Here is a 20,583-nt window from a genome sequence, read left to right as displayed (position 1 = left end):
TCCTGTCCAAAAGATGTTAACAGAAAAGCAAACCATAAACACACAAGGATCCAGTTGCTGCCTAAAGTCTTTGCTACTCTAGACTCTCTGGTGGTTTATATATGATACGTTAAGTAAAACACCCAAAAAGACTTAAGTAGAGATCAGGGTGCAGTTGTCTCCTTTGCTAGCCCTCCTATAAAAATCTTACTCTACAGAGGAACTTATATATAGATAATACATAAATATAGTATCCTTAAACTTTGATACATTTACAAACAAAAACTGTTCAATTTAAGCTATATGGTGCATGTTCGCATGTACTTGCAAACCAACAAGTCTGTAATAAATAAGGTTGCATTTAATCCATAATATTTATTTATCTGCATCCATATGTGGTTTTTAGGCAGACCTTCATGTTAATACTAAAGGAGTGTAATTAATATGATAATTTAACAGTGTCTGTATATTAAAAGATAATCACTTTGTGGATTTTTTATGACTGTTAATGCTGGTGGAATGCTTTTGTTGACAATCATGTCTTCTGTTGACATGATCCATACAACATCTGCAGTAGACTTGACCTAAATCAGTTTTATAGAGGTATTTAATAGCTTTAGAACAACACAGCTGAACTATTAAATGTGGCTTTGTTTCCTAGGTTCTGGCATTTCCTTGAACATTTTCAGATTTTTGTTCACAGCCATACATTTGTACATTGTAAATGTAGGGTATCAGTTCTTGACAGGATTGTTTGTGGAGTGTTGCACCTTTCTATCTCTGTTTAAGTGATAAGCAATGTGCTAGCTGTCCAAACAAATCGGAATATTGAATGTCCTAACCCGTGAGAACTATTGGCATTGTCTTTCTGAGGTTGTGGGCGGAGGAACAAAGCACATTGTCTACTTGGCTGCTTGACAATGAAAATTAGCAAAGTTTTCAATGCAGTGTCTGGTTCCCATAGCAGCCGGAAGTTAAACAATTATGCCAAACACAAGTACACAAAACGCAGTAGGTGCAGCATAGCTAACCCTTGTCACACGATCTGTAAAGGTGAAGCAGATACTGGTTACTTCTGATTCAGGTACTGCCAACAAACTGGCTTGGGGGGTCTCATACTCATTAGATGGAACGTATGCTGCATTTCCCTCTGTAAGTTATGAAGTAGTGTGAGATGGTGCGTGGGTGCTGTGTCTGAGATTACCTGCTTTGCTTTCAAATTCCTATCACCTGAGTTTGCGTAATATTTATAGTAGTATTTACTTCTATTGAGAGGTTTTAGCATGGGTAGCACGGTGTATATTCTGTTTATCATTAATTTTTTGGCTTAAAACTACAGACTGCAGGAGTTGCACTGTTAATTATGATTGCGAATAACTCTATTTATGTTTGAAATAAACCCAAGAGTATCTGAATCTTAGGAGAAGTGTTCATTACAGGGCTGGTTCATCTTGACAGAACTGTTGGATAATATTTATATTTAGTACTGTATTATACAGACGCCTCATGAAAAACCTTCCCTATGGGTCAGAAACACTACCATTCAAATGTTTGCATTATCCAAGATGCATTTTTTTTTCTAGACTTGCATAGAACAAAATTTGAAAGCAATCAGAAAACAGATAAAGTTATGGCGATGCAGAAACACCTAAGCATTCGTGATTGCCACCCTCGAGCCATTACTGCACTTGGTTTCCATTCTGCAAAACGGGAGTTTCTCACTGGTTTTGAAGGTACGAATTCTCATAATATACCACTCAAATATACCTTTTGAGGTGGAACAGTCGCTTTAATCCCTCTGTTTGTTTTTTCTCCCCTAAAAGCCTGCAAATGTGTTTAGAAATGAAATTAGAGAAGTAGATTGTATGCAGTTATATAAACAGCTATCAATAGGTCACAAAAGCACATAATAAAATAAAAGATTGCACCTCCCCATACCCCAAAACAAAAGTGTCCTTCCAGCCATTTGACATGTTGTGTTGTACATGTGTTATGTTCTACATTGAGTGTCAATTTCCCTAAAAGAAACATTTAAAAAAAATCGATGGGTGTAGGGTTGACAAAAGAAGCAGAAGGCCAGCTGCTTTGACCTGTAAGCAAGTAAAGTTGGTCCTAATTACATGCTCCAGCTAGACGATTGTGAACCTACATTTTGGCTTTTTTCCCTCCAAAAGTGTGACAATAATTGGTACCCTGATATGTAAATTTAATGGGATTATACTTAGAAATAGTAAACCTAAATTGAGGATTAATGTATGTGTACGTTCATTATAAATATATATAATAATGTTCAGGCTTTCTTGTATATGACAGATATTGTTGTGGACTAAAAAAAGCTTAACCGGCTTCATAAAGTATCCTAAGTTGCATGCAAATACATTTTTTTGCTCTATATGTTTTTTGGTTCTGATTAAGCATTATCACCTTGCCTCTGTTTGTAGATGGAGTGATAAAGTGGTGGGACCTGGACAGTGGGCGTCTGTCTCAGTCAGCTTCTGAACACTCTGGAATGGTCACCAGTCTGTTGTACTGGGCACAGACTAGGTTGGTTTTATCTTCTTCAAATGATGGCTTTTTGATAGTGTGGACCTCAGGAGCTGTTGTGCTAGACAAGATCAAGGTATGTTATACATTTGATCTGAACAGAGTGAAAGATAGACAAATTACTCAATAATGTGGAATGGTGTTTTCTTTAAATAAAAGGAATGTTTACAGAAATGTTCAAACTAGGATAGGTGACCATACACTAATTAGCTGATCTCTAACAAGGGAGGTTCACTGAGCTTGCATAGGAGTGCACCCCATCACAGCCCTGGACTAACTGTCTACAGTGCAATCTGAAGCTAAGAGTACATAGAAGCCACGTGCCAAAAACTGACCGTAGCAAGGTTGACTGGGTTTGTTTACTAAATAGTAAAAGTTCCAGGGTTGCCATCAGGGTATACAACCAGTACTATTGTACCAGGCTCGGTCACCTACTTGACCGCAAGGAAAAATGGCCCTTAGCACCACTACTGCTAGGTAGGCACTGTGGGCTGCGCTTCCTCAGTCCCAGCACGTCAGAATATGACATTATTCCACTTACATAGCGTGTAAGGCCCTTGAGGGTAGGTTGTGTATGTGTAAGTCTAAATAAATATGTACATGTGTGTAAGTATATTGCTGTATTTTGTGTAAGTGTGGTGTTAGTGTGTGTTACCATATGGCATTAGCATGATTGTGTATATCCGCATGTAGTGTTAGAGTGTGTATGTAATGACGTATGGGGTTAGCATGCCAGTGCATGAGTTTATAGTGCATAGCATGTGTATTACTATAAGGTATAGTATAGTTTATGTATAGTTCTAGTGGGTGCGTGTATGGCCTTCGGACATTTGCTTTTGGTGTGTCAGGGGTGAGCTGAGGGTTAGTGGTGCCTGGGAGGGCAAGAGGAGGAGCAGGAGAAAGAATGTGTGTGTATTCATGTGTACAGTGGTAGTGGGTGTTTAAACGAATTAGTGTGTTAGTATGTATGTGTAACGGGTTCACCAAGAGAGCTGTAGTAACTCTCAGAGATCACCCACATGTATCCTCCTGTTGTCCCCGGAATCACTTCCAGCACCAGCCAGCATGCGCACCTTGGAACCCTACTATGTGTACCCAATAAGTAGACACACAACTACCTTGAATTGAGTACAGCAGGAATGAACAGTTTATTGTTGTAAAACATAGACTGATATAGCCACAGAACTTCATTAACATAAATCAACATTGATAAACAGATACATGTAGACAACCCAACCTTTAATCCCCTTTAGTTACTGAATATCCCCCTGGTAGCCATACTGTTAATGGGATTAGTTTGCACAATAGAGTTCCTGCCTGTTTGGCAGCCAGGCTGGAGCCATCTCTGAGTACCTTGGGCCCCTGTATGACAGGTCATTCTGTCACAGTATGCATGTTAGTTATAGGGGAAATACTGCACCCAGACGTCACTAAGTCTAGGCTTGCCTCTATTCTCATGAGACGTGCTTATGGGAGAATCTTAAGGCAGAGTGATGGGTGGAGCAACAGGTGGGACAGTGGAACATGGACAAGGAGCGGGCTGATGGGAGAGGTACGAGGGCCCAGGTGTAAAGCATATACTGCCTACCAAAATTTCTAATTGGGGCCCTGACTGAAACTAGAGTGAGTTCAAAGAGATGAAAAATCTAACCTTACAGGATGGGACCAACAAGTAATGTTATCCAACAAAGGACAATCTTTCAATTACTGAATTATAACATGTATATGTCTATAGTTGGGAAGCCCCATCTTCAGCATTGCAATCAACTTGAGGCGACATCTCCTGGTGTGTGGTTTCAGCAAGCATCTTTCTGTCTACCCGTTGGATGAGCAGAAAGCTTCTGGCCACATGATTGACTTGAAGAAGAAATTCTCAGACAACATGCACACTGACATTGTGTCATGCGTGTTGTGTGTAGACAGTCAGATCTACACAGTTGGGTAGGTAAATCATTTGGAAGAAAGTTCAGCCCAAACAAGGGTGTAGAAATAATGCAGGGCAGCCATAAAATAACCAAGCAACCTTAATGCTCCATCCAAGGCTAGATTGAGGAGCTTTGGGCCCTGGAACAACTATACAGGAAGGGCCCCTTCTCTGGATTTTCTGGCTTTAATAACCTGTTTCCCCCCCTCTGCTTTCTGCCTACCTTTTGTAGTTTTACATTCTGTGTGAAACATATTCCCAGTTATATAACATCCACAAACATTTCCCTTTCTCATTCTCATTCTTCACCTACAAAAAATGTATGTATTAGTGCATTGGTCACTATTTTACGGTTCTGTTAAATTATTGTTGACAGGCATGTCTGTCTAAAGGAGCCATATTCAGTCACTTGTCAGCTGTATGTAAGAATAACAAAACACATAATACAAAATATGACTGGAGAGATTATATAACTGTTTCCCTATTCATTTCTATTTTTGTTCAGATACGACAGAAAGTTTATAATATTTGACACTTACCAGACTCCTGAAAAAATGTGTCTCAAAGTTGTCCATTGCAATTCTCATGCACATGAAGCTGGCATCACACATCTCCTGCTTGTCCGGGAACATGAGAGTACAAGGTATAAACATACCTAGATAATTACTCACTCACCTACCACTGTCATTCTGCTAATGGAAAAAAACTTCTCTCAGCTTGATCACTGGTCAGAATATGAGATAAAGGACTTCAAGAAACGTATTCACTATAGTTATATAGTTTTTTTCATGTAGCATATCTTTAACACCAGTTCTCAGTCATGATGGATCCCATGTAAAGAATATGTAGGGCGTATACAGATGTATAAATTATAAATTTGATATGGTAGAATTCAAAACAATTAACATAATACTCTTTTATTTGTGCCAGGTTCTTGACAGGGTCCTTTGATGGCACTGTTGGTGTTTGGTCTCAGGATGGGCAACTGATTCAAAGGCTGCGAAACTTCACTGGTGTGATCACTGGGATATGCTATGTGGCACCTGTCAAAACGGTGTGGATCACTAGTGGTATCGGTCATCCTCTTCTGCTGGACTCACGCTCTGGGGATATTGTAAGTAGTCTTTTTGGTTATTTGGAACAAATGTAATGTGTGAAAAAGTTTAATTTTTTTATACCATTGTCAGACACTAAGGCTTAGAATAATGTGTTGAAAACAATATTCAATGAACAATGCATGTTCTTTTTAGTTCACTAGGGCAGCAGCTACTGTTTTTGTGAATAACCCACTGATGTTTGTACCCTAAACAGAGGTTTTTTACAACCCCTCTTTGACTGTTTTTGATTGAAATTGTGTAAATGCCGGCAAACCGCAAATCATGCTTTACACAGCACATTGGACACCAAGTGTCTGTGATGCAACCTTCTATGTGTGCTTGTGGAGAAGTTTTAGGAAAGCCTGTAAGGCACTGCCAGAACAAGTAAGGGGATGTCTCCTGCTACTATGCACTGTGGGCAGTGTCTATCACTGCACAGCCCCTCATATGCATAACTAGACTTAGAAGATGGCCTTACATTCAATGGCTTTCCACCAACGAGTATTACATACAAATGCATTCATAACAATCAATTCCTTAAAATGGAAGCATGTTCAATATCTATACCTGAACTATTAGTGTTTTCCTTATCCATGTGTTCTTTTATTTTTCAAGCTATGTAATTTTACTTGGTGGAAACCCAATTAATTAATTCTGCATTCCTTCAGTCTTATTACAATTATGTGTTGCCTAAGTATGATGGTATAGCAGATAAAGCCTCAGAAATAGATATGCATAATTCATATGTGTGTTAATAATACTTAATTTTGAAATCTGGCCGATTTGTATTTTTTCTCCTAGATTTCGGATTTTGTGGATGTTTTCCAAAACCAAGACAATGTTCCCCAAATAAAACGGCTAGTATGTATTCCTGAATCAAGTCATGTGATTGGTATGCCATCATTTAAATTATTACATAAATTTTTCCCCCAACATAACACAGGAGTATTTTTAACACATACTGACGATAAATTAAATCTTTTAGCATGTGCCATATACAAGCATGTGCCATACACAAACGATATGGTGCCTTTTTTCTTTAGGGACTCAACTTTAAGCTGTCTCAAAAAACGAAAGTAAAAAATAGATTACTAATGAATTAATTATTAATTAATAATTGATCAATAGTGTGTAATCTTGCAAGGCCCACTTCTCTTTCACGTTTTTCACTCTTCACAGTTCATGGTTTAAATAATTACATGAATGTTGTCCATTCATGTGTAATTTAAATTGCATGTATACTTTTTCCTCTCCTTTATTGTATATAAAGAAAATTTCAGGATAGTCTCAGTAAGTTAAAATACAATGCAGTGCTACAGATTTAGCTTCATATTAAGCAATATAGTCATGCCAGGATTAGAAGGAACTTGCCAAGACTAGGGTACTTTGACATAGTTTTGGGCTAAGGAATACATGGCCATATAGTGTGACAGTATCCCCAATATTTATGCTTCAGAAAGGTACTTTTACATAGTGTTTGCTGGGTGTGCACTGATTCCTTGTTTTCTTATATCAATAAATAAAATGAGAAATAATGTAATGTATAATATGGTGAATTAGAAATGCTAGTCTTCTAGTCTTCCAGTCTTTAGGCTGGGGAGGCCACTGAGCCCAAGGTATGCCTGTGTGTGTTTTGCGGGGTGCACAACACACATACTAGCTGTTTGCCAGATAACACAATAATAAATTAACTCCGTCATTGAGGGCCCAGCTTCCATACTTGTAACCACCGAAGGTACTCACCTCCCCCTCGTCCAACATAACAAAACAGCTCCCTGTGCTGCCATCTACTAGTGCTAACCACCAGCCGACCATAAGCTTGGTGGGCACGACCTAGGACATTGACCTTACCACAAGAGGTTAGGGGAGGATTGAGACCCGCCTTCCGTCCTTAACACCACCTTCCATATCCAGCCACACCAATTCCTGACCAGCAAGGTCACGCCACCCGCCTGCTGTGACAAAGAAAAGAAGTGAGAACAGGGAAAATGACATAAGAAAAACCACAGGGAGGGAGGGAAGTGACTGCTAGCCGGCTATCAAAATGGCAATGCCCCAGGTCACCTAAAGTTCACCCCTATATCCCCTCTGAAATGCACCCCCCACCATGCACCCACCAATCACTACGCACTCACCCACACTCATACATGTGCCCTGTACATTAAGCTATGCTAATTCCTGAACAAACCTATAGTATCATTATGTCTTTGTTCCTTCCTGTAGGATCCAGTCGACACAACCAGGTGACAGTGTGGAAGTATAATAATATGGGTTGTGTTACTGTCCTTCATGCAAAACATCCACTTGATTGCATCTCATACAGTAAGTGGTCAACATACTACCTTATATTCAAAATAATAATATATATATATATATATATGTATATCTATCTATATATATATATATATATATAGACACAAAAACATGTGTGTTTTATTTTTTAAAGCTGGAAAGAATGTGGTCTTACTCTTTTCTGGTGACAGCAAAGGCACAGTTGACAAATGGAAAAGAAATGATCTGTCTCCTTCTACTTATAGGTAGGATGTACACAAGTTCCATTAATATATTTGGGTGTAAATAAAGCAAATAAACTTTATGTTGTTATATTAGGGTAAACAAAAATAAATCACCTTTATCTAAGAACACGGAGGAAAGGTTCATTGAAAGACCAGGAAGTGTTCCTGGTTGAAGGGAACATGTGCTTACTTTTAGGTCTAAAATATTAAATAGGTCTTTAATGGAAACCTAATGTTCCCTAAAAATGAATCATACGCAAACATGAGTCTTTCTGTCCGGGATATATCGAAAGGACTGTAAGTTTAAAAAGATAATTATAGGTATGCAGGGGACAGGGGTATAATACTAAAACATTAAAGTAAGGAGCAGGGAAGTAAATATAAATAAAATAAAAAAGTCTATTTAGTTACAAAGAAGTCACAAAATGTGGCCTTCTAATTACTGTTTTAACTAAGATAAATCATATAGTTAAAACCACTTGAGTTATGTTATAAAAAAACATTACACACCATGTATATAGTGGCAAAGTTAATAAACAAATACATAAATATATAACTAAAGGAATAGCCTTTATGTTAAAAGTATGGTTCAAATGAACACTTTTATTCCTCCAAGTTGATCATTGGCGTGCCCATTGAATTGAGTTGAGGTCTTAAAGGGACACTCGAGTGTCCCAGGAACCCCATAAACAAATATGGAATAGGAAACTGCTAAGCATTTAAGTGCACATGATGGCTTGAGTTTTCCTTTATGATGAACATAAGTAGGGATCCAGTACCTTTAAGTTACAGCCAGATGCTACCTAACCATGATTCAACTTGACAAAATTTAGGAAAGAATCATACAATATGGAAGACACACGACCGCAGCGGAACGGGCTACAATGTTTGCGAAAAGACCAGGTCAGAGAACAGAGCAGAAGGCCCCAATCTAGGCTTTATCGAGCAGGAAGTGCTGGTTTGAAGAGAAGGGGCATCGCATTCAACAATCAGCAGGCAGACTGTGTGCAGAAAAACAGCTGTGGGTACACAAGGTTGGTGCAACATCATGCATCTCATAAACCAATGGTAAAGTTTCAAATCATAGCTAACATTATACTTACAAAGTTACTAAATGTCTCTATGTGAAAGCAAACGTCTAATTTGGAAGGTTGAGCAAAAACAGCACCCCATCTACTGTGTGCGTTCTAGAATTTTAGCCTCAAAGAAAGATTGCCGAGATGGCCTTATACTTGCGTCCAAGCCATATTTAAATAAAAACAACTCTCAATAAACCATAGATATTAAAAATGTTGTAGTAAATAAAATTCCATCGGTGGTCGCCCAATGTAATTAGTGATGAGGTTTGATTAGTGCTGTCTGTATCACGATTAGGGATAGGCAAAGTGTCCATACAATGACACCAGCATCTGTGGCAAGGTTTGTGAAGGTCCAGAGAACATCATTAAATGTCCACCATGAGCAATGTCTAGTCCTGATCATGATACAGTGTGTATATCTTAGTAGCCACTTCTAAATATTTGGCAGGTCTCTGTTTACCGATGAGATGGATGTGTTGGTTATGGCTGCAACGAATGGGGACATCTATTTGTGGGAGTTCGATGAGTCAGAGACCGCTTCAATTCCTGATGAAACAGCAGAGCCAGATGACTCCCAGAATCTAATGAAGGTACTATTATTGCAAATACAATGTTGTGTTTAAAATACATGCTGCCAGAGGCCTGATGCAGTGTTTCTCCTTCATCCTCTCACTTTAATCCATTTTAAGGTTCTCCCTAAACCCCATTTGAATTTTTCATGTTAGCCCAATTCTTTTTGCACCTTTACATTCCATCCCTTTACTCACTTTTATCTACCTTCACCCACTTTTTTACATGATTGACCACAAGAACATTCCCACACACACATATTTCTGAGGTTACCATTCATGCTTTTTTGGAATATATGTCTTTAATGGGCCAGTTTTACAAGGAGGCAGAGATCCCTTTCTAGGACTGTGGCATGCTTTCTTTTGGTCCTCGTACAACAACACGTCATAATGTCTAATTACAAAATGAAGCTGTAAACGGTTATGAGATATTTTTCTATGTGAACTAGATCACAGCTGTCTTGTCCTCAACAACTGAACGCAATTGGATTACTCAGCACTTAGGACCACATAGTGTTTTACAATGAATATACAAACTGCTGCAGTGTTCAGTTGTTTATGAACTTGTGCCAATGTAGTTTCTGTCTTACCCAATTAAATTAATCTTAACCTCCATCAAAGTCAATGCGGCCTGTGCTCGGGAAAGTCTTTGTGAAACTGCAAAGAGTAACATGAATATTATTGTTGCATTTACCACAAGTTTGCTTAATTCATAACTGAGTTTTTCTCGTGTACAGAAGTATGAACCTTTTTTTGCTCCAGAATCTATAGCAGAAAGCCCCATAGGTTTCTCCAAGAAAAGTCACGTGTTAAACAAACATCTAGTAGGTAAGTGTTACTTTTATCAGTGTATTCAGTCTCAAAGAGGGACATTCTGTATATCGTCTGATGTACACCGGTGTACGTGTATGGACACTTTGGCTACCCCTGGATAATGGGGTATTTACCGTAATAAGCATTCTACATAGCATTCAAGCACATGAAACATCTGTCAATCTGATAGATCCACCTGTTAAATAAGAAATTTGGGGGCTTAAGATTAATACAAATGACTAACCATATATGTGTGTGTATTTGATATATATTGCATCTGCTACTCTGTATTCACTTGCTGCTCTATGTTCTTGTGATGTACAGGTATGACCTGCAGGAACGTGTTGGCCGGTCATTTTAAAAGTGTGACAGCTCTAGCTATAATTGGAAAGGAGTGCGGATTTAACACTGTTTATTTGGTGGGTATTAAGAATTCTCCAGGGGTACAATAATTGGAAATGCTTATAGACACCTTTAGAAACTAAGTGATTCCAGCCAAACATTTGTATATAACTTATTATTACGGTACATTCCATTATACAATAAATAGAGCAGTATTTTACAGAACATGCTGTGTGGATTAACTAGTAATACTGTGTATTCAGCTTACCAAAGTGTTTATGTGAGCAAATAGTTTATGTTCTGTTTTCCAGTAGCTTAGTGGTGGTTGGGACCGCAGACTTTGTGTTTGGGATCTGGAAAAATGCACCCTCATAGAGACATTTTCAAGACCCGAACAAGAGCAGTGGAGTGAGCTGAAAGAAGTTGCCTGTGATGGATGCATAATGGATATATGCTATTCCCCGAAGAGGTTAGTAGATCTAACATGAACAAATAACTTTTCTTCCAATATGTACTTTACGATCCTCGTTTTTTAAATTCACACAGGACTATGTTCACTAGTCAAAAATCCCTTTTTCAAGAAAAATGTATTTCTATTATATATATATTAATATATATAATAATTTATATGTTTTAGGAAAGAGTTTGCCTATGCGTCCAGCGATGGGAAAATTTACATCCGCAATTTCTCCACTGTCAGCTCTGAAATGACACTTGTCAACATCCTAATAGGCCATGAAGCAGAAGTCACATCAGTTATATGGCATCATCTGATAGACAAATGGATCAGTGGCTCTGAGGATGGAACCATCCGGATATGGGTAATCTAGCAAGCTGCTATATGACTAAAAGTGCTTTACTGATCTGAAACTCACTATGAAGCCATTTCCCAAGTACGTTGTTAGATGTAGTAAAATATTTATACAGCTGCAAAACTGTAAGGGAAAAAAGGAGTGATTTCCCAATCACTCCACCAAGTTTGAAAACAGATTAAAAAAATGTAATTTCACAGCAAAAAAAAAAGATAAAATCAAAATATAATAAGACAAATAAAGTACATACTAACACAGAAAGAAAACAAAGGAAGACAGCTATGTGACTAAGAAAATAAAAAAAACATCCCCAGATTTCATGTCGAAACATGGAGGAATCTCATCATTATTATTATTATTTTCTATTTATATAGCGCCAACAATTTATGCAGCACTTCTCATGAAAACATGAACATCCTTGACTGATGCCTGGTGGGAGCTATTCTAACATCATATGAGTTTTTTGTTTTTTTTGCAGAGTGAGCATGGGATACACTGTGAGAAGGTCCTTGTCACTAAAGAAGTTGTCACTTGCCTATGTATTGACAAGGTGAACGGATGCATTGTAGCTGGAGTCCAAGACACAATCCGGTAAGATGTGACAAATAAAGGTACTCGTAGGGTAGAAAGAATCAATCTTTACATACATATACAGCAGCGTGTCCATCATAAGTCTTGTGATCAAACTCTGTATCTTTTCCAGTGAGTTTCCATAGAAGCCTATCAGCTAGGCTAGGGTGCAGATTTAAGCAAAAAGTATAAAGGCCTTATTATACCGTGTTTCTTGCGGAAATATTATTCAGTAGAACGCTTGGTCAGGTCCTCACACAGAGAAAATTAAATCCTAAATCCAGTGGCTGTGACCATCTGTGAGTTCAGTAAGCAGAATACAAGGGAGAACACAATTAGACTTTTTTAGTCTCCCAATGTGGCATCTACATTTTGTATTTTTTGCCATCCCACCTAGTGTGAAGAACAATTTTAATAACAGTGTACCCATCTGCCATGTTAGATGGATAACTGCTTCTGATGTCAGCTTTTTTCCCCAATCAGGGGTTATAGAAATGATATAGATACCTACTTAGTTTATGGAAATTCTGTTTTCTTTTAATATTCTGTTTAGGCTACACCAATAAAAGTAAGTTTTTATTTTTCCTAATTTTTTCACATAAGGTCACAGAAATGTTATTCAGAGTTAAGTAGAGGTATTAAAAAAACACAATAAATCCATGACATTTTCTGTAAATTGCAGTGTTTCCTTTGTGATTTGACTGAATACAAGGTTATACAAAATAGTTTGAGTACAGTCCTGTTGTATGTGTTTTGTCTACATTTCTAAAAGCTATTTTAGTGTAATGGGACAGTTTTTTTGTATCTATCAGGGTGTATGATCCAGATTCTATGCTTCAAGTTCAGTGTAACCTGGGGCACAAGGACCTAATACGCTCTGTTGTTCACATTCCAGAACTGAAGCAGGTACAGTTACAACATAATTGTATGCATGTGATTTAATCATGTTTGATGTCCCTTCTCACATCGTACACATGCTACGTGATGCCTGATATTGTTCACAGCCAGGAGTGAACGTGTGATTATGCCAATACCAGCCATTTTTATAGTTACTCAATCCTAATCTCATTCATTGTCTAAACTGTAAAGTCCTACCCATTTTTGACCATAAAGTAAATCCTGATCGTAACACGAAATCTTCTGTAGCCGATTCTTCTGTAATCTCAGTTCATCTTATTATTGTGACAGAGCTCAAAATGAAACTCTTGAGATGTGGTCTACCTTGGTCCCTAAGCAGATCAAAGTGGAGCAGACCCATTCCTGAAGATGCTCTTTTGACATAAAGCTCAGACACGAGTCCTGGAGATTTGATTACGATAAGAGCTCATTGCTCATGGCTACTCTTGTTAACACTAGTATAACTGCTAAAGCCTTGCATGTTTATTGTATGTATATATATTTATAATTAGTGATGTATGATTAAGATTTTCCAATTCCAAAGTTGCTTTAGGGCTATGTATCATAATGCACACTTGCCTAACTATCAATTATGTTGATCGTTCTCTTTGCAGTATGTTTCCGCTTCATGGGATAGCACTGTGAGATTGTGGAACGCTTACTATAAAGCAAATAACCACCAAAGTCCAGGAATTTAAACAAATACATCCAGGACCTATAACAAGCCTATCTGGACCAGGGAGTTGAAGAGATTATTTTCTTTGTTCCCTGTCTGAGCGATCCAGGGGAACCTGATAATAAGCATTGCCAAGAGAACTCAAACATGGGCAATATAATATGAGCAAAACCAACTAGAATGGCGGGTGGAGATCGTACCCTGGTCTTGGTGGAGTACAAAGACTCTGGATAAATATTTAAAGAAGAGGAACAGCAGCGTACAGTTGTTGAAAATGCAGTAAAATTAAACTAAACTATATTTCTGTAAGGAATAAAATACAGTAATACTTTTTATTCAACTGAACACGGAAGAGTAAAGTATTGATTGAACATTATAGGGATTGTACAATAATAAAATAATTTATCTTGAAATGATTTGGGCTGGGTGTGTTTATGCTTATTTTTTTTTATAAAGAAAATGTCCATGTTAAATTTTGTGCTACATAAAATAAATAAAATACAATGAATGAAATTAATCAATAATATAAAATAAAGGTTTTAAACCAGATTCTATTGAATATATTACGTTAGGGCATGTACAGAAGCTTTCTTATTTCCTGATTGTTGCACTGGTTATTAAGCAAATGTAATATTTTAATAATTATATTTAAATTACCAGCAAAGCAGAACTGTCACAACCATGTTGGGAAAAAATATATATTTAAGCAGAGGAATCAAGTGATGTTAATAAAAGTGTTTATGAAAATGGTGTTAACCAAGCATCAGCATACCTGCTTCTGCAGATAGAAAGATACTATCATTGATGATTTAGCAGGGCAGAGCAGAGAGGGACGCGGCATGGAGGTCTCTTTTTCTGACACAGTCATGTGGATCACCAAGCAAAGGGAACGCTTGGTATAAATATTTTGCCTAGGGTCTCAGTAGTTGCTACTTCAACCACTGTACCTTTACAGTTACAAAACTTACAAAACTGAAAGCTGTTACTCGACACGACACAGATTTGTTATACTGTAGAGATCCATGCTTTAGTGATTTGTTTATTATTCAACCATCCCACTTTAAAAACATAGCAAATTTTAAAGATAAGACAAACAACTGAACAGTATAGTAGGCCATGAAACCAAAGCTAGTTCGGAGATATTAGTAACCGCTGGCAAAAATCACTAGACACATTAGGATGGTAAAGAGGCATGCTTACAGTCAGTGCTTACAATTCGATCAAATCTTCTGGGTCCACGTGTGATTAGAAAGAGATTGTTCCCTGTCTAACTACCTTTCAAATGGTAGCAGATGGCAGTGGAATTACCCAGGTAATTATTTAATGCTGAGACAAAAACAGCAGCTAAGTCTGGCTTCCTAATCCTCCCTCTACCCCTCCTATTTGGAAAGTGTACAAAGCACTGAACAAATTGAATGGGCAAAGGAAAGGTCCGCAAAGCTGCTATTTTACACCAAGAAGTAGTGCGACCATTGATTGCCGCAGGAAGACCTCTCTAAAGAATGTAACAAAGAATGGGTGACGTCCAAAAGGTATGTGCTAGTCGAGAATGACATAGTCCTATGACGGAGCAGTGGAAGCCTGTGTTTGTGTCTTTTGGACAGATGCCTCTAAGCAGATAGTTTTATATATGCGGACACTATTTTGAAGGACAAAGCTGGGAATCAATTCTGTGTCACAAAAGTTTCCCCTTTAAAATTAGTATCTTCACAGCATAAAATAAAGTTTCCACATCCTCATAAAACTTCTCACTGCATAACATTCAGTTCCACTATCCTTTTTAGTACCCTTACTGCACGCCACACTATTCCATCATGCCTTTCAGTATCCTCACCGCAGAACTTACAATTTCCCTGCCCAACACCCTTACCGTACGACAAACCTTCCCCACTTCACTATTTTTCCGTGAAGAATTGCCTTATTGCTACACAACCCTTTCACACAGCCGAGATTTCCTACCATGGGCCATGCCATAGGCCATACAACCCATTTGGGGGTTATTCACTATACGGATTGTTGGCACAAGAGTTGTGGAGAGCTATCTTACTTTGCTATTCATTGCAACACGAGCAAAGAAAGAGACGTCGAACATCTAGCTTCCATGTGTAAAGGTCAAAATGGAATAGCTTGACTTCTTCCACTCTAGGGATTTGTGCTAAAAAATAAGTTCTGATTTAATTATGAAAAAAACATGATACAGACAAAGCAGAATAGACGCCTCCCTCTGGCTACTGTTCGCTGAGCCATTTCCAAATCAGTCTGACACTGCTAGAAGAGATGGAGTGAAGTCTCATCTGCCAATAAAGCCCTTAAGGTGAGGCTTACCTTAATGGCCATACATGACATGCTCTTGTGTCTAATGGTCAGATTACTTGATGCCAGATCAGTGCAAATATTTTCTCCTGTAGCATCAGGGAGAAAAAAATCTGCTCATTGGCTCTGATGACTAATGGACCACACTAGGGGACCATATGTCCAGCTTAACTCCATCTACTTGGTGTTCCCTCACAAACTTTACAATGTCCATGTAAAACAAGGGTATGTTCCCACTGTAATTTAAGACATGGAGCTGTCTCGCTTATACTTCTTCAGACTTCTGGGGTGGGGGGTGCAAGTAAAAGCCAGCCATTTATTTCACCTAATAACTGAAGCTGGCTCCACAGCCTGCACAGGAGTATTTCTAACAAACCGATTGAATGGACAGGCCACTTCTGGGTTCAATCCTGAACCAGCACTCTAGAAGTGAACACATTTCCCCCAATGAATAAAACAGTTGAACTGCAGAGTTAAAAACGCATTTAATTTGATCATTTACAGTACTGTTTCCAGTAGTACCTAAGAAAACGCCACACTGGGTTGAGCGTTTATGTCGATGTTAATGAATTCCTGCTTATTCAAAGAAATCCTTTCCTCCTCATCGTGAGTCAGAAGATGTCTATGAATGATTACGACAGAGCTATTCTCTTATTTTTTTTACCACAATGCGGTATTGTAAGAAGTCAGTGTGTTTTTTTTGTTGACTGGACTAAGATAACAGAGCTAGAACACATACACATAAAGCATCTGCAGCTGTCTAAAACATTACATTTTGTGAAGGTAACAATGGGTTGTAAACAAAAAAACAACACAAACAATGACAAATATATTTATAAATGAATGTTTGATATAATATTAATGAAAAAAATACATAAAATAAATTGACGGGTGGTCCTTTTTAAGTAACACCATAGATTCCCCACTGTATCTCCAGGGTTTGTTTTCACTTGTGCAAGAACTGAAAAAAATAGATGATGTGGATGAAAACGGGATAAGGATTGTATTGCTGGGACTGGACAATGCTGGCAAAACCACCATTCTGACCAGGCTTGCCTTGGAGGAGATCAGATGTATAACTCCAACTCAGGTAAGTTAAGAGGGCAATAAGCGCCCTTCCATAGAGTGACAGTACATTTAAAAGGACAACTGTCACTAAAATTACAAACATTTATTTAATGATGTCCTTCTTCAAGGGCCCTAACAGGAGTACCTGCTGGAGCACTAGCAGGACCATCCTAATTGACTTAATATCAGGTGTTAACTGTTAAAAGACAAATATAACGCATGTGTGCTACTATGTTACCCTTGCAATGCGATATATAGCCTCACAACAAATTTAAAAATGGATGAGCGTTTGAAGAGGATATTCATACAGATAACAATTTCACATAAAATTTAACAAAGAGGTAAAAACTGATTGGTCTTGGTGTTAAACAATGTATTCCTGATAATAAGTATCAACTGATAGATTTGACTACTTTTTTAATAAATGATGAAATAAAGCCAGTGGATTAGGTTGCCCAGGTACAATCCCAGTGTAATTTACTGGATTGTTATCTGAGAGGTTTCATCAGACTGCAGCAGTCATTGGAGTTCTTTACCACGTGAAACTATAACCAACTTAAATGAAGAATCTTTAAGAGCTACTATAAGGATTGGAACTGAGGATCAGGTACCCGTTGCATTGATTGGGGACCATACTTGGCTGCACATTTTTAGCGTGCCCATGACCGAACTCAGCCTGTGATATATATGATTTTAATAGAATTAATAGCATTATAACTATTGGATGCTAAAATAAATATCTCTTCTTTCTACTGTTTCCCTGTGGCATACACCATGTAACTTCCCTCCACTGTTATTTGTTTTGTTCTATTCCAGGGTTTTAATATTAAAAGTGTCCAATCGCAAGGTCTGAAGCTGTCAGTCTGGGATATTGGGGGTCAAAGGGCAATTCGCTCACACTGGAAAAAATACCTTGGCAATACTGACCTACTGGTGAGATATCCTTCTAGAATGCAAAAAAATATAAATACGCTACTGTATGAAATAACACAACGTGTGCAAAGGCTATATAAAGGTGCATTTACACTTCCCATAGCAGATGAATAAACAGAAAAAGGTTTCACATATGTCAAGGTATGGAAGAGTTAAAATATTTATTTCTGAATGCTAAGGAATGCCTATTTTAACCCAAACATATATTGTATGCTCTAGTTCAGATGTATAATATACATAAAGTATACCAGGGGTCTACAATTTAGTCTGGATCTTTTCCAATCTTTTTTTTATTTTCATATATTACCCCTGGTTTGCAGTTATAGGATGTGTATTGGGTTAATGCAATATAAAACACACTTTCTTCATGACAAAGGGTATTTTACATCATAAAGTCTAAAGCTTGTATATTTAACCAGTATTCTTACACTTACACGCACTAACGCCGTGCAGTAACAAACACACACATGCTAACATTTTATTCTGGCATACACACTCATGCTAATGCCATACTGTAACATACACAACACCATACATGCTTATGCTACACTCTTAAGCACACACTATCCAACGACATACACACACTGGCTAACATTATACTTATATATATATATATATACATATATATAAACACACACTCTAACACTGTGCACGCATACACACACGGAATCTGGCACTATAGACATACTGACTCTAGCACTATACATAAACACACTGGTACTACAGTTTCTGTACACACTCACAGACTGACTTCAGCACTATATATACACACTGACACTAGAGTATACACACAAACATCCCTGAAGTATACACTTAGGCAAGTGGATTCTAAGTCATTATAACAACTGCAGATTGCATATGTTCTGGGTTTTTTTAGGTTGTCGATCTATCATCCCTAATGGTGAACAACCTTATAATCCCATGTTTTTCTTTTTTTTTGCTGTAGATATATGTAGTGGACAGTGCAGACCGGAAACGTTTTGAAGAAACCGGACAGGTAGAATCAGATTTTTTTTTTCATTTAACATACAGTAATTCTTACTTATACAGATTGGGAGGATAATCTATAAAGTGGGTAATCATGCCCAGGAATTTATGGAGTGGCAGCAGTGGCATCACTCATTGCAAGACATATCATATACAAGAAATACTTCAGCACAGAATCCAACAGTATGACCATTTGCATACAGGCATAAATGTTAAGGCCTTAATCTTAAAATATTAGGAAGTGAAATGTTGGTTTTGTTTTTCTTAGGAGCTGGCAGAGTTAGTAGAAGACGATAGCCTTCTAGGAGTTCCCCTTTTGGTGTTTGCCAACAAGCAGGATTTGCTGAGTGCAGCCTCAGCAGCCGATATCGCCGCAGGACTAAACTTACACACTTACCGGGACCGTACATGGCAGATCCAAGCTTGTTCTGCACTGTCAGGTGAAGGCATCCAGGTAAAAGGGCTCAGTGTATGAGTTACTTAATTACTACTGACTTACTCATATGTATATGCATTCGCCAAGAGGTAATTCTTGAACCAAGCACTGAGACTGCATGCCATCTATATATCTTACTCTCTAGGACATCAGTGCCTTAGAATTATTAGATCCTGTGGAAAGAGGGTATGAAGGAGTAAAAACTTTGGGGGGGGGTCATGGGACACAATGAAGGACGCATCTGAAGGAAGAAACAGGGTTTTTATGACTGACATCTGGTAAATTTGGGAGGAGAATGCATAGGGGCGAAAGCCAGAAAGCCACAGGAGTCACCAGATGGCATCAATACTCCTGGCCTGTCTGCTGTCTTTGAAATGTTTGTTAGGAAAGTGGAAACAGCTAATTATATAAATTCGTGTGTACACTTAAACCACTAATTTACACAATTTGGAAAACAAATCCAGATTATAGAAATATTGCTTTATTAACTCATAAAGACAGTGAGACAACAGTAACGCAAGCAATGCATATCTTGACAGTTTAAGTACAATGGTATTTACACAATGGCACGTTCCAACTGGTAGACACAAACTGACTGTTACATTATTTGCTGTTTAGTAAATAAGATGGTCTTGTGTTTACCTTGTATAGTGTGCTTTTCATAAATGTATGTTAAGGCCCTCTACTTTTCAGCTCATTCATGGTCATTTTCCCCTTTTTTTCTCCTTAGGATGGAATGGACTGGATATGTAAAAACATCCGAAAAAAGTGAAAATTATATTGATGTGAAGATGTGAAGACTCTTTGTGTACCCGCTGTGCTGTGCCCAACCGATGCTGTTTTAATAAGAACCTATTTTACATGCAGAAAATAAAATAAAATGTATTGTATGTCTTTTCCTTTCTATAATCCAGAGAAACAATATGTACGGTATACACAGGGGTCATTAAAAAAAAAAGCACTAGAAAGTATTCACATTACCAATAACCTTGCGAAAGTATTCACCCCTTTTGGAATTTTTCCTATTT

The 20,583-nt window shown here is 37.8% G+C and overlaps 2 protein-coding genes across 2 annotated transcripts; both read left to right on the top strand.

Moving 5' to 3' along the window:
* The first annotated feature begins 1,609 nt into the window (after window positions 1–1,609).
* On the top strand, window positions 1,610–13,840 carry LOC149299413 (telomerase protein component 1-like). The gene is made up of 15 exons (XM_089485981.1): window positions 1,610–1,712; window positions 2,421–2,599; window positions 4,259–4,464; window positions 4,953–5,090; window positions 5,378–5,561; window positions 6,346–6,436; window positions 7,768–7,801; window positions 9,588–9,729; window positions 10,446–10,536; window positions 10,846–10,940; window positions 11,178–11,332; window positions 11,501–11,684; window positions 12,154–12,266; window positions 13,058–13,151; window positions 13,757–13,840. Exons 1-15 carry the CDS (start codon window positions 1,610–1,612, stop codon window positions 13,838–13,840), a joined length of 1,893 nt encoding a protein of 630 aa, XP_089342107.1.
* Window positions 13,841–15,332: 1,492 nt separating this feature from the next.
* Window positions 15,333–20,327, top strand: LOC149299412 (ADP-ribosylation factor-like protein 3). Its single transcript, XM_089486137.1, has 6 exons — window positions 15,333–15,350; window positions 17,069–17,221; window positions 18,016–18,132; window positions 19,079–19,129; window positions 19,388–19,573; window positions 20,286–20,327. Exons 1-6 carry the CDS (start codon window positions 15,333–15,335, stop codon window positions 20,325–20,327), a joined length of 567 nt encoding a protein of 188 aa, XP_089342263.1.
* Window positions 20,328–20,583: the final 256 nt, after the last annotated feature.

This window comes from Sceloporus occidentalis, unplaced genomic scaffold, assembly GCF_023333645.1.
Source record: "Sceloporus occidentalis isolate IW3139 unplaced genomic scaffold, rSceOcc1.0.p SCAF_28, whole genome shotgun sequence".
Lineage (NCBI taxonomy): Eukaryota > Metazoa > Chordata > Lepidosauria > Squamata > Phrynosomatidae > Sceloporus > Sceloporus occidentalis.
The sequence above is the reverse complement of the archived record's forward strand: the minus strand, read 5'-3'. Positions and strand labels throughout refer to the sequence as shown.

What these genes read in the sequence shown, in the direction of transcription:
- LOC149299412 (XM_089486137.1), top strand. An exon ending in GTTTTGAAGAAACCGGACAG is followed by an intron (nt 19,130 to 19,387) that starts GTAGAATCAGAT and finishes TGTTTTTCTTAG; the next exon opens with GAGCTGGCAGAGTTAGTAGA. An exon ending in TGTCAGGTGAAGGCATCCAG is followed by an intron (nt 19,574 to 20,285) that starts GTAAAAGGGCTC and finishes TTTTCTCCTTAG; the next exon opens with GATGGAATGGACTGGATATG.
- LOC149299413 (XM_089485981.1), top strand. Translation starts at nt 1,610, where the DNA reads ATGGCGATGCAGAAACACCTAAGCATTCGTGATTGCCACCCTCGAGCC. An exon ending in AACCAGGTGACAGTGTGGAA is followed by an intron (nt 7,802 to 9,587) that starts GTATAATAATAT and finishes AATATTTGGCAG; the next exon opens with GTCTCTGTTTACCGATGAGA. An exon ending in GGAGTCCAAGACACAATCCG is followed by an intron (nt 12,267 to 13,057) that starts GTAAGATGTGAC and finishes TGTATCTATCAG; the next exon opens with GGTGTATGATCCAGATTCTA.